General features: G+C 38.5%; 1 protein-coding gene across 1 annotated transcript in view; it reads right to left on the minus strand.

The window, feature by feature from the left end:
- Positions 1–13,615, minus strand: part of Naa15 (N-alpha-acetyltransferase 15, NatA auxiliary subunit) — a 63,609-nt gene that overhangs the window by 18,065 nt on the left and 31,929 nt on the right. Inside the window, exons 7-12 of the mRNA XM_040754441.1 lie at positions 13,217–13,336; positions 9,936–10,031; positions 9,709–9,815; positions 7,605–7,677; positions 2,304–2,473; positions 711–863 (exon numbers count right to left, since the gene is read on the minus strand). Of these exons, the coding sequence (XP_040610375.1) occupies positions 711–863; positions 2,304–2,473; positions 7,605–7,677; positions 9,709–9,815; positions 9,936–10,031; positions 13,217–13,336 (719 nt within the window). The remainder of the gene's footprint in view (positions 1–710; positions 864–2,303; positions 2,474–7,604; positions 7,678–9,708; positions 9,816–9,935; positions 10,032–13,216; positions 13,337–13,615) is intronic.

Raw genomic sequence — 13,615 nt, forward strand, 5'->3', positions numbered from 1 at the left:
GTTTTGATTTTTTTTTGAGACAGGGCTTCTCTGTGTAACCTTGGCTGTCCTGGAACTCCGTAGAACAAAGAGATCTGCCTGTCTCTGCCTCCTAAGAGTGCTGGGACTAAAGGCATGTGCTAAGACAGTCAGTGACAAATTAGTTTTAAAAACAATGTCCAACAATATAAAAAGAAAACATTTTACCTTTTTTTTTTTTTTTTTTGGTTTTTCGAGACAGGGGTTCTCTGTAGCTTTGGAGGCTGTCCTGGAACTCACTTTGTAGACCAGGCTGTCCTGGAACTCACAGAGATCTGCCTGCCTCTGCCTCTGAGTGCTGGGATTAAAGGCGTGCGCCACCAACGCCCGGCTCCATTTTACCTATTGTTGACCATTCTTTCTCTAATAATTTAATATCTGGACAACTGCGATACTGACAACAAACTTTAGGGGCTAGGAAACGGCTCAGTGGTTAGAAAACTGAGTGCTCTTCCAGAAGATTCAGGTTCAATTCTCAGCATTGACATAGCTGTTCATGACTGTCTTAAACTCAGTTAAAGGAAATACAATACCCAAGTCTGGCCTCAGTGGGCACCAGATATGCACAGGGTTCACAGACACACACGAAGATAAAATATCTATACTCATAAAAACCTAACTTTGAAAGAAAAAGGTATGAGTACAAAGTCAACTATGTTCTATTTACATTCCAGAACATTAGCCATACAAACCCTTGTAAACTTGGAGCACATTTCTTCAGCCTCTTTAATCAGATTGGCTTTTAACATGTACTTTGCACACTTGGAATTAATAAATCTGTCTGCTGTATCCAGGGCCTGGGCTTCATCCATCCACCTGGCAGCTTCTTTAATGTTCCCAGCATGCTTGAAGGTACAAAAACAAAATTCATCAGTAAATATGAAAATGTTATTGTGTTATTTATGATAGTAATTAAAATAAATCTCAAGACATTGGTTTGGGTCCCAGCACCCATGTAAGAAAGCCAGTTATAGTAGTTTGAGGCTTCATCCTATTACTGGGAGAGGTTAAGACAGGAATAGTCCTGGAACCCACCATCAAGATAGCCTTGCAGAATAGTCAAGGGCTAGGTCAGACAACTATTAATGGACATTGCCCCACTATCCTAGTCATAACTCATTTATCTAGTTCATCTAGTAAGCTGGAAAACTTGGCTTTAAAACATTTGAGGTAGTAAACCAGATGGCTCACTCAGCAGTTAAAGAGAAACTGCTGCCAAACTTGTTGACCTGTTCAAATGTTTCTACCCACATGATAGAAAGGAAACTAATTCTCGTAAGTTGTCCTCTGACTTAACACACACATGCTATAGTATAGAACACATGCCACCACCATTAAAATAAGTAAATCTAATTTTAGAAAAGTTTGTAAAGTTCTCGGACACAGTGGTACACATTGGCAATACCATCACTTATAGGTTGAATCAGGAGAAGCCCCACCTTCAAGGCAGTGCCTCAAATAAAATATAGTAATAAATAAACAAAATTTGCGGATGGGGGCAAGTTGGTGTCAATGTCTATATAGTCTATAGTGTCAATGTCTATATAGCTCTGCATTTAAAACCCAGTACAAGCAAAAGAGGGGGAAGCAGTATTTAATTCCATTGTTTTCTTATATGCTTATATTTCTTTCTAAATATATTACAATAACTCCGTTAAAAGGTCCTATTACTGGATATACTGGCTAATAAGACAGAGAAGTGGAAACTTTTAGGACTTCAGAACATGTAACAGGAGAGTCTCATGCATAGCTCAGTAACTGAGTCAAGAGATCGTAACATGTACATTCAAAATCAACTTCTGTTTCACTTAAATAGCATCAGATGCTTACATGTGATCATACTTTTTTTTAACTAAAAAATTTAAATTAGAAACAATCTTATTTTACATATCAATCCCACTACCATCTCCCTTCCATCCTCCCTTGCCCCGGCACCAACCCTCCATCCCACCCTACATCCACTCCCCAAGGAGAAAGAGTAAGGCCTTCCATGCGGGATCATCGAAGTCTGTCACATCATTTGGGGCCGGGACTAGGCCCTCCCCGTGTATCTAGGCTGAGAGAGTATCCCTCCATGTGATCATACTTAACTGTTAGCAGAAACACACAATTTACAGTAAATAACTATTAAACATTTGGTAACAATTTGAGTAGGAGAATGTGAGTCCTGGAAGGAGTGCACACACACGCAAACACACCCATACACACACACACATATATTTCTCTTATGAATTGTTTGTATAGTTATCATTATGTTAAAAGAGAAAAGGGGATAAAGATTTTACCTTATAGATTTTAGCTTTTACAAGAAAGAGTTCTATTAATGTTGGTGTACTTTCAATAGCAGTATTTATGTATTCCAGAGCAATAGATGGCTGACCAATCTTATCATAATGTTGTGCCAAATAGTATTGGACCCAAAGTAATGTGGTGGGTGGCTCCTCCTTTCCATCATCTTGAAAGGGCAGAAAGAAGAAATCAAGATTAGACATTGCAAACATTAAGAGACTATCTAAGGAAACTAGTTTTGATTTTTGTTTTTATAATTTAGTTAACTTTATTATATGTGCATTGGTATGAAGTTATCAGATCCACTGGAATTGGAGTTACAGACAGTTGTGAGCTGTCATATGGGTGCTGGGAATTGAACCTGGGTCCTCTGTAAAGCAGTCAGTGCTCGTAACCACTGAGCCATCTCTCCAGCCCCAGGAAAGTAGTTTTAAAGCAGTTTATGCATGTGTGTAGATAAAATCTACAGCTAAGCACATTTTCTATTCTGTATCTTAAGTGCATCTTAGCATAATACCTTGCACATAGTAAGATTTTAAAAGGAAAAGTGTGACTGCCTAAGTTTCTAAGTATATTTGTGATGTAAACATTTTTATTTTTGGTGACATATTAGGTCTTAATATTATGCTGAACATGTAAAGATCAACTATATAGACTGAATAAGAGTGATATCCAAAGAAAATAAGAGAAAAACATTTCTTCTATATATTAGTTCAAGATGTAATATTTTTAAGATGTAATTTTAATAGCATATAAAATTTAAACATACAATTCATACAACAAATATATAAATCTCTATAACCCGAGAACCATATTTGCTTTCAAATTCTATTTGCTTATCTTTTCCGTAATAAGAACAGGGTGGCTGGGCGACATTGGGATACGCCTTTAATCCCAGCACTAGGGAGGCAGAGGCAGGTGGATCTCTGGTTCGAGGTCAACCTGGTGTACAGAGTGCCAGGAAAGGCTCCCAAACAATACAGAAAGAACCTGTCTCGAAAAACAAAAAACAACAAAACAAAACAGGGTGGCTAGTGGACAAATAGTAGGAGTGGAGCTCACCAACCCCCATCTGATAGAGCTGTAACAAAAGTGCTGCATAGTCATGGGTATGTCATTGAGCCTCTTCCACATTTGAAAATATGCAGAAAAATGCTGATAATCAAAGGGATATCACGACAATTAACCAATGAAACCACTGTATGCCTTTTTAAAAAGTACTCCTAAAATTAATCTGAGACCTAGAAACAATGGCCAGCTTACTAGCAATGTGTACCCCAGATCCCATGGTGGGTTAGTCCACTACTGAAGCCAGAACTCTGGGGAAAAATGATCACAGATCTTCAGTGGTAGTACATAAGACAAATGCTTGAGTTCTTGTCAGAGAGTAAGTTATCATCTACTACCACAGCTCTTGAAAGACGGAGTTATGTAAAATTAAATAAATATCAGGAAAGCTTAAGGATAAATTATTTCTTGGAAAATATTTATTGTATTTGTTGTGAGTGTATGTGTCTGGGTGCATACAGGGTACATAAAGGTCAAGGACAATTTACTCAACTAAGTTCAGTTCTTTTACCATGTGGGATCCAGGGACTAAACTCAGAAATCTAACTAAACTCACGAGGTCCTGAATTCATTTTTTTTTTCAATAAAATTTACTTGCCAAGACTGAGGATGCAAAGAATCAGCCTAATCTTTTGAAAGTTGGTAAAGGACCAAAGTACAGCATAGGAAAAATTATTGTGTCTTTCTCCATACAAGCTGAAAGTTTTGGAAATCAAATTGTAAGTGAAATAAAATTTAGCTTTCAAACTAACAGTATTTGCCTACTGGTAGAAGATCATTTTGGCTCACTCAGCTTCTGTTTTAGGGAGAGAGAGGGGGGAGAGGGAGAGGGAGAGGGAGAGGGAGAGGGAGAGGAGAGAGAGAGAGAGAGAGAGAGAGAGAGAGAGAGAGAGAGAGAGAGAGAGAGAGAGAGAGAGAGAGAGAGAGAGAGCCCAAATAATCAACCTTCATCAAACCATTTGTTGCTCGTCTGCCCTGTTTAGTAGCACAGATGTTAGCTATATACATGTGGCTACTGTTCTATAATTGAAGAACTCGATTGTCAGTTCTCAGGCAGTGGGAACGGTCCCTAAGGGTTGCCTAAGACCATTATGAAACAAGATATTTACATTATAATTCATAACAGTAGCATAATTATTGTTAGCAACAAAGTAATTTTATGTATTGATCAAGGCCACCACAACATAAGGAACTGTATTGAAAGGTCACAGCGCATTAGGAAGATTGAGAACTATGGAACCAGACTTCTTTCCATGGGACTAATGCTAAGCAAAGAAGAATATCCATTTCTTCATCTAACTACCAATCAAAAAAACAAAAAATAGTATACGTAACAATATATTCATCAAAATCTAGACTAAGAAAACTGACTCTTGAATAATAAACCACGGGTTCAAGAGATGACAGAGAAACATGAATTTAAAAAGACAACAACCAATTTTTTTCTATTAAGGGTTACTTGGATCTTCTAATAAAGGAAAGGGCTGGGTGTGGTAAAGGAGTATTGCTGAGCTGGCTTATCTAACGTCAACTTGGCACCAAATGAGTGATTTGGGAAGAGGAAGCGTCAAGTAAGACAATGCTCCCACCTACCAGACTGGCTGGTGGGCAGCCTGTAATGCATCTTTTAAATTAGAGATTGACGTGGGAGGGCCCAGCGCACTGTCCATGGTGCATAAGAGATCAGGCTGAGCCTTAGGAAGCGGGCCAGTAAGTAAGAGCACCCCTTCATGACCTCTACTTCAGTTCCTGTCTTCAAAATGTTTCTTACCCTACTCCTTCCTGACTTCCCTCAGTCACCTGAGTTGTAATCTGCAACAAATCCTTCTCTCCTCAAGTTACTTCTGGTCATGGTGTTTATCACAGCAATAGAAATCCCAACTAAGACAGACCCTGTCTCAAAATCTGGACGAAAGAAAAACAAAGAGAAAAAGGAAGGAAAGGAGAGGAAGCACAAAGGGACTGAATTAGAAGGGAGGGAAAGACAAAATATAATACAATGGAAAATGTGAGTGTAAACTGGTTATTAAGTATTATAGACATTTATTTTGTGTGATGTGCACCTGTTTGTGTGTCACACAGTGAATAAGTATGTGGAGGGTAGAGGACAATAGCAAGTGTTACTTCTCAGTTGCAATGTACCTTGTTTTTAAGATAGGGTCTCTGATTGGGAACCAAGGCTTGCAAACTAGGCTGGGCTGGCTATCTATCAAATCCTTCCCAGCACTGGAAATATAAACACACGCCACCAGGCCTTGCTTTTTTCTTTTTAAATGATGAGAGCTCTTCTTTTTAAGATGTATTTATTTATTATGTATACAATGTTCTGTCTGCATGTATCCCTGCATGCCAAAAAAAGGGCACCATATCTCATTACAGATTGTTATGAGTCACCATATGGGCGCTGAGGATTGAACTCAGAACCTCTAGATGAGAAGTCAGTGCTCTTAACCTCTGAACCATCTCTCCAGCCCTTGTTTTCGTCTTTTTTTTGTTTTGTTTTGTTTTGTTTTATGAGACAGGGTTTCTCTGTATTGTTTTGGAGACTGTCGGTCCAGCCCGGCCTCAAACTCACAGAGATCTGCCTGCTTCTGCCTCCCGAGTGCTGGGATTAAAGGCGTGCACCACCAAAGCCCAGCTCATTTTTATTTTTTAAAGATTTATTTAGGCTGGGCAGGGTGGCTCATACCACCACCCGGCTTTTTTTTTTTAATGTGAGCATTGAAATCAAACTTGGAGGTTCTTACACTTGCCAGCAAACATTTTATAGACTGAGCTAACTCTGTATCCATGAAAGCACTGATTTACATAGTATCATTGTGTGTGTGTGTGTGTGTGTGTGTGTGTGTGTGTGTGTGTGTGTGTTTTGGGGGGCAAGGAATACTTGAGATTGAACCCCATGGTGTATTAAGACACACCAAGCAAAAACCACTGAGCTGTATCAGCAACCCTCTTTTTCAAAATTTTGAGACAAGGTTGGAAGTGAATACTTTGCATTAGTATGGATTTTGGTTTATTGATATAAATTTAAGGTCAATTTTGTTATATGTATATTTCTACTCTTGTTTAGGCATTGTGTTAATACAGCTCATTTAAAAATGTAATGTAAGCTGGGCATTGGTGGTTCACACCTTTAATCCCAGCACTCGGGAGGCAGACACAGGTGGATCTCTGTGAGTTCAAGGCCAGCCTGGTCTTCAGAGTGAGTACCAGGACAGCAGGACGGCCTCCAAAACAACACAGAGAAACCCTGTCTCGAAAAATAAAAAAAAAATTTTCTTTAAATTTTGCCAAATGTTAATGAACTATAAATGTTGTTAGCTATAATTCTTACTTGGTAACTGTTTTGTTATATATAATTTTACTATGTTAAAGTTAAAACCTTCCTTTTTATTTAGAAAAAGAGGAAATTACAGGGGATGTCTTTCTGTATGCTGTGAATATGTTTCTCTTATTGGTTGATTAAAAAAATGAATTCTGGGAAGAGGAAAGGCAGAGAGGCATTCACTGGAGATGCCATGCAGCTACTGGGAAGGTAGGATGCCTGGGCATTCTAAAGTAAGATAAGGCCATGTGGAAATACACAGATGAATAACTACGGGTAGAGAGAGCTAGCCAGTAAGAAGCCTAAGCCAAACAGTTTACAGTTAAATTTCCCTGCTTCAAATACTCTGAATAGACGGTATTATGAGCGCCCATGCCACTAGCAGTAGGTTATAGTTTTGTTTGAAATGAACTCTTCTCTAAGACATGCTGAAATAATGTAAAGTTTGCGATTTAAGATTAGAGGAAAGCCAGGCATAATGGCCCATGCTGTTAATCCTAGCACTCCTGAAATAGAGGCAGAGGCAGGGGATCTCTGCCAGGACAGCATGGTCTACAGATGGAGTTCCAAGATAGCCAGGGCTACAGAGAAACCCTGTCTTGAAAACCAAAAAAAAAGAAACAGTAAAGAATAGAGGCAAGAAGTTAAGGTTATGATGAAATTTTTGGACATCAATTTAAAATTACTGCAGCCAAGTGATGAGTAAATGGAGGACCATCGTATTATTAAATCAAGTTTATAGATCCTTTAAATGACATAGCTTCCCAATAAATTGATGTGGTTCTTAATAAAACATAACATTGAACTTCATAGTAGAAAAAGGAAGTAAATGAACCATACTTGCTAGCAAAAAAATGAAGAATGAATGTTAATTTCGTAATCTACTAAAAATGCATGTACGTACCGTTGGGGTTAAATAAGCGACAACTTTTTAGAGAGGTTTCATAACCAACTACTAGTTCTTCTACGATTGCCACCTAGAGTACAAACACAAGCACAATTTAAAGAAAGTAATTTACTGCTCTTAGGCAAAATGTGTTCTTATAGTAAAGGATTAAATAAACATTCCCACACATGTCCCCTCCCTTTATGAGTATTTTACTCTCTAGACAATAACCTACAAAGTCATAGCTGGGCAGTGGTGGCACACAGCTTTAATCCCAGAACTAGGGAGGCAGGGGCAAGTGGATCTTTATGAGTTTAAGGCAGCCTGGTCTACAGATTTGAGTTCCAGAACAGCTAAGGCTACACTGAGAAACCCTGTCTTTAAAAAAAGGAAAAAGGAATTATAAAAATGAAGGCACATACTAATACTCAATCTCTGAAAACCTTTGGTTTGTCTAACAGAAATTAAAGCATCAAATAAACCAGTAGTGTATGAATGTTGGACAGCAATGTTATGAATAACTAACATCTAAATTAATTTTTATCTTAAAACATATAAAGGATTGCAACAGTGACCACTTGCTCTTGATGATCAAGAGTTCAATACCATGCCCTAGCATGGTGACACATGCATGTAAGCCAGCACACAGGAAGTGGCAGAGGCAGAAGACAAGAGTGCCACGAAGGTCAGCTCCAACTACGCAGCAAGCCCAGAACTTGAGACATGAAGTCTGGCCTCAAATAAATAAAAGGAACTAAATGTTATGTGAAAAGGGCATTTTTCTAAGTGTCTCATAAATGAACTCTTGTCATAATCCAGAAGAAAAACATCATTACCCCTGAATTCCAGCAAAGTGGGGTGCTGAAAGTCCAAGGAAATATCTGTCTGTCCAGGTTGTACTTTCTCAGAAATTTTAACTACACTCTGGCTTCCTCAGAGGCATGGAGTACTTTTATTTCATTAATTTCCTAATTTAAGCAGAGCACAGTGGCAGGTGTTTGTAGTCCTATTCAAGTGTCTGAGGCAAGAGGATCAACAGAGCCCAGAAATTCTAGCCAGCTTGGGCAACATAGTACAATACTCGCACCAAATCTAAAATCAAAATTTAAAAAACACGATTTACATATTTGACCAGCTCATCCTTAATGATTTCTGTTACTATAGAAACTTGCTTAAATGACCAAACAGATTACTGCAGCTTTTCTTGTGAGTGGACTATAAGCACAGAATTGTCACAGCCGGTTTATTATGGTAGACCTGTGCTCTCCACACATGTTAGGCTACACAATTACACCATGGTGCAATGTGACATTCGCAAACTGTTCCAGTTAGGTGCGTTTAATAACAACAGAAAGACTATCATAACGCAGCATTTAATCCAATATCATGTAAACTTAGTAAAAGAAAAATTTATTTCTAAAAAATACTATGAATATAACAGAATAAATTATAAAAATATAGGATTATATACTTAAAGTATTATACATGCTTAATCTCTCCCGCCTTTCTAGTTCTTTTCAATGATCTTTCGTGTTTTTATCCCAATGTATCTTGATGACATTGTTCTTGCAAGGAAACAATCAACACAAAGATTAAAATACCATTTTTAAAAAGTACTCGAAGGTTGGGAGGTGGTGGCACACACCTGTAATCTCAGCATTCGGGAGGCAGAAGAGGCAGGCAGATCTCTGTGAGTTCGAGGCCAGCCTGGTCTGCAGGACAGTCAGAGCTGTTACACAGAGAAACCCTGTCTTGAAAAACCAAAAAAAGAAAAAGAGAAGGAAAAAAAATTCTTCTGACAGCACTTTTTTACTAAATAAAAATGGAGGATTACAAGGCTAAAATTTAGTTTAAGGAAAAGAAAAAAAATCACTTCTGACTTCTAACAATAAAAGAGGGTTAGAAAAAATGTTAGTATGAGCTAAAGGAAATGAAGCAAAGCATATACTGATGTCACTAAAGCCCAAAGAGCAAATAGATTACAAAGGAAAAGGGTATAGAAGCATTCCCACTGGAAGCCAGGAGACTAACAGTGGTTCACAAAAGAGGTAGTGCTGGGCCCAGGTAATGGAGAACTAGCCAGGCAGATTCTGAGAACAGAGGATATGGTGATTGACCTTACCTTTTCCTTATCTCGGTATAAAGACCTCAATGTATTGAAGACAGGTGGACAACCCTTACTGAAATTCATCCTTAGGAATTTATCCAAACACTCCTTAAACTTCTCTCCTGGAAGAGAAAGACTCTGCTGACAACTCATACAATGCATACATTATACTTTCAAACACATATTCATACTTAAAATCGCAATGGCTTTTTCTTTCCTTTGCAATTACTCTACTTACTTACCAGATAAAAAGTTTAACGGCAGCCTTCTTGGAACCAGTCCCCTGGGGTATTTAGTCCAGGCTTCCTCATAGATGTTTAGCCGTTCTAACATATTAGCTGTAGACAAAAGGGGCATTATTTCTTTTTATATGCAATTACAAATTACATGTTTCTACCCAATTACAAGTTTACTAAATAAAAACAATTATAATCTAAATAAAAAATTACAATTACAAAAAAAATTACAATTAATGTATCAGATGCAGGTGGATCTCTGTGAATTTGAGGCCAGGATGGTCTACATAGCAAATTTCAAGCCAATCAGAGCTACATAGCAAGACTCTGTCTCAAACAAACAAACACACACACAAACAAAAAAGTAAAAGGGCAAGTTTTACAAGAAAATTGTGTAGCCTTGCCAATTAAATATATCAACAATCAGTTTAAAGTATTTCCAAATAATTTCATATTTTAAATACCCATTAGTTACCCAAAGTAATCTAAAGCCACAGCACTCTTGTAAGAACCTTAGTTACTGTACAGGGCTTCTCTGTCCTGAGCTTCTCCACTCTAGCTCTCCTTTGATTTCTTTGGAACCTTTGGATCTCTCCTTATTTCCATGCCTTCATATTTTATGTCTTCTTTTACTCTCAGCACAAAGCCATTCCTCAATTTAATCTTTCATTTCCCCAACTCCCCTTTGTCTGGTGTGGTCTCTGTCTTTTTTTTTTAATTTTTAAAGATTTATTATGAATACAACATCCTGCCTCCATGTACGTCTGCAGGCCAGAAGAGGGCACCAGATCTCATTACAGATGGTTGTGAGCCACCATGTGGTTGCTGGGAATTGAACTCAGGACCTCTAGAAGAGCAGCCACTGCTCTTTAACCTCTGAGCCATCCCTCCAGCCCCATGGTCTCTGTCTTAACCCATCTGTTCAGATCTTCGTTTCAGGAGCAAAGAGATAGTGTATGATCTAGAATTCTCCAAATTGGGATGTCATATTGAGATATCCAGCACACACTCCAGGCAGCTCAGAGCTGTCCATAAGTCCAGGTCCAGGAAATTCAAAGCCCTCTTCTGGATCCACCAGCATTCTTTCGCCCACATACACATATATGTATATAAATAAGTATTAAATAGCAGTAAATATAACATTCAAGGATTTTTATTTCGGTAAGTAGGGTTTTCATTCTCAGATTTCTAATTAGTGTTTCCTCTTAGCTATGTTTTGTGGCTGTAACTGTCTCTATCTTAGATTCCTCCATTATATAACACAGGATGATGACGTTCGTATGAAAGAGTAAGTCCCTGGTTAAAGTAGTAACAGCAAGGGTTCTCTTGTATGTATCAATGACACCAGGAATAGCCCACTATAATAGTCTTAAGAGGAATTGAGTCAAACTAGATAATGTGGGTGAAGTTTTCTGGTGTGGTGTTTGTTGGTTTGATTTTTCAAGAGGATTTCTCTGTGTAGCTCTGGCTGTCTGGGATTTAAGGCGTGTGCAATCACATTCTGCTGATGTTTGCAACAACTGGTTCTCTATCACCTGTACTCAACAGTACACACTGAGTCTTTCCAGCTTGCAGTTTAGATGCTACTAGACCTTTCTTCCTCTGTGTACTTTTTAAAGACTTCACCTGTTTTCTTCCCCGTGTGTCAGCTTCTACTTAATAAGTGTAGGTTATGCAAAGCTGTTGCTGATGTAGTGATTTCTCTTGCTTTTTTATCCCATTTATGGGAGAGAGCAAGAGATGGGATTTTAACACATCGTCTCACAAAACCACTCTGCATGTGGAGCAAGGCAACATTCCTAAGGCTGTAGGGGCTTTCCTGCCTGCTACAGCTGACCAGAGATTCTACTGGTTTCTTCCCTCAGAGATAGGCCCATTACAGTAAGGACATGTCCCTTTCAAGATTTCAAAGCTACTATGCATTTATCATTTTTTTTTCAGAAGTTATTTCTGGCTGGGTATGACAATGTATGCCTTTAATGTATCAGTACTCTGAATGCAGGGGCAGGCCTGAGGCCAGCCAGGGAGAAACATTAAGATCGTTTTTCAAGAAAAACATTATTTCAAATCACGTGTTTGTTTGTTTGTATGTTTTTTGGAAGACAGGGCTTCACTACATCATCCTTGCTGGTCTAAAAATCACTATTGTAGACAACCTATCCTCAAATCTGCAGAGATCTGTCAGCCTCTGCTTCCTAAATACGGGGGTTAAAGATAAGTGTTACTGTTCCTGGCAGTTTTTTCTTTTCTTTTCTTTTCTTTCTTTTTTATAACTAAAAAAATTTATGGGGCTGGAGAATGGCTTTATGGTTAAGAGCACTGGATGCCCTTCCAGAATATCTGGCCTTGATCCCGAACACAGCTCACAACCAATTGTAATCCAAATCCAAGGAGGTCTGATGCCTTCTCTGGTCACCATGAGTATCAGGCATGTTAAAAGCAGAGCACACATTGCTGGGCAGTAGTGGTGCATGCCTTTAAACCCAACAGTCAGGAGGCAGAGGCAGGTGAATCTCTGTGAGTTCGAGGCCAGCCTGGTCTACAGAGTGAGTTCCAATACCAGCTCCAAAGCTACAGAGAAACCTGGTGGTGGTGGTGGTGTGAATGGTGCACACACATAAATACAGGCAACCATGCATATACATAAAAAATTTAATTATTTGAGTGTGATGTGGAGTGGTATGTGCATACATATGCATTTGCATTCCATTATATATGAGTAAAATCTGGCCTTGAATCTATTTTTTCAACTCAGGCAAACTTTAAACTCAAGATTCTCCTACTTCATCTCAAGTACAGAGCTTATAATTTATAAGCATGAACTAACAAAATTTAGCATGTTAGACTTTGAACCAATTCTGGTTTCTTTTTGCTTGTTTGATTAGTTTTCTTGAGACATAGTCTCACTATGTAGCCCTGGCTGGTCTAGAATTTATCTCCTAGATGCTGATTAAATGTGTGCCTGGCTCTAGATTTTACACAATCTTCACCATTATTTTCTGACTGCAATTTACAAGGAGTTAATAAAACAAACATTAAGAAAAGGATGAAGAAAAAAAAAAAAAGCAAAGCCAGGCTGTGGTGGTGCACACCTTTAATCCCAGCACTTAGGAGGCAGAGGCATACAGATCTCTTGTGAGGTTGAGTCTGGCCTGTTCTATAGACCAAGTTCCAGGACAACCAGGGCTACACCGAGAAACGCTGTCTTAAAAAAACTAAAAGAGGGAGAGAGGGAGAAAAGGACGAGGGGAGAGGGAGAGAGGGGGGGATGAAAACAGTGACACTACCTGGTTTCAGTGCTTTTTCTAAACCTTTGTAATAGGCCCAATTTTCAGGGTTCCTCTCTTGTAATCCTCTATAAACATCAGCAGCATCTTCCAAACGACACAACTGCAACAGAAGTTCTCCTATTTAACAAAAACACAATAATTAAAATATCCAAGGAAAACTGAACCTCACAAATTCTCATCACAGTCTCATTTTGAATTAATGTTTAACAGTGGATAGTGTTCTCCTGAGGTCCCAGCTTCCCTATGGTGCTTAGAGTTATCAAACTAGTCATTATTATTTAGTATCTTAAGGCAGACATAACTTGAGCTTCAGGGTGTTATAAAAATAAGACTTTGAACCCCAACCTATGGTTGGGCTCTCAACCAAAGTACATTTGACAATATTTAAAAACATTT

The sequence above is a fragment of the Mesocricetus auratus genome, unplaced genomic scaffold (genome assembly GCF_017639785.1).
Source record: "Mesocricetus auratus isolate SY011 unplaced genomic scaffold, BCM_Maur_2.0 Super-Scaffold_100011, whole genome shotgun sequence".
NCBI lineage: Eukaryota > Metazoa > Chordata > Mammalia > Rodentia > Cricetidae > Mesocricetus > Mesocricetus auratus.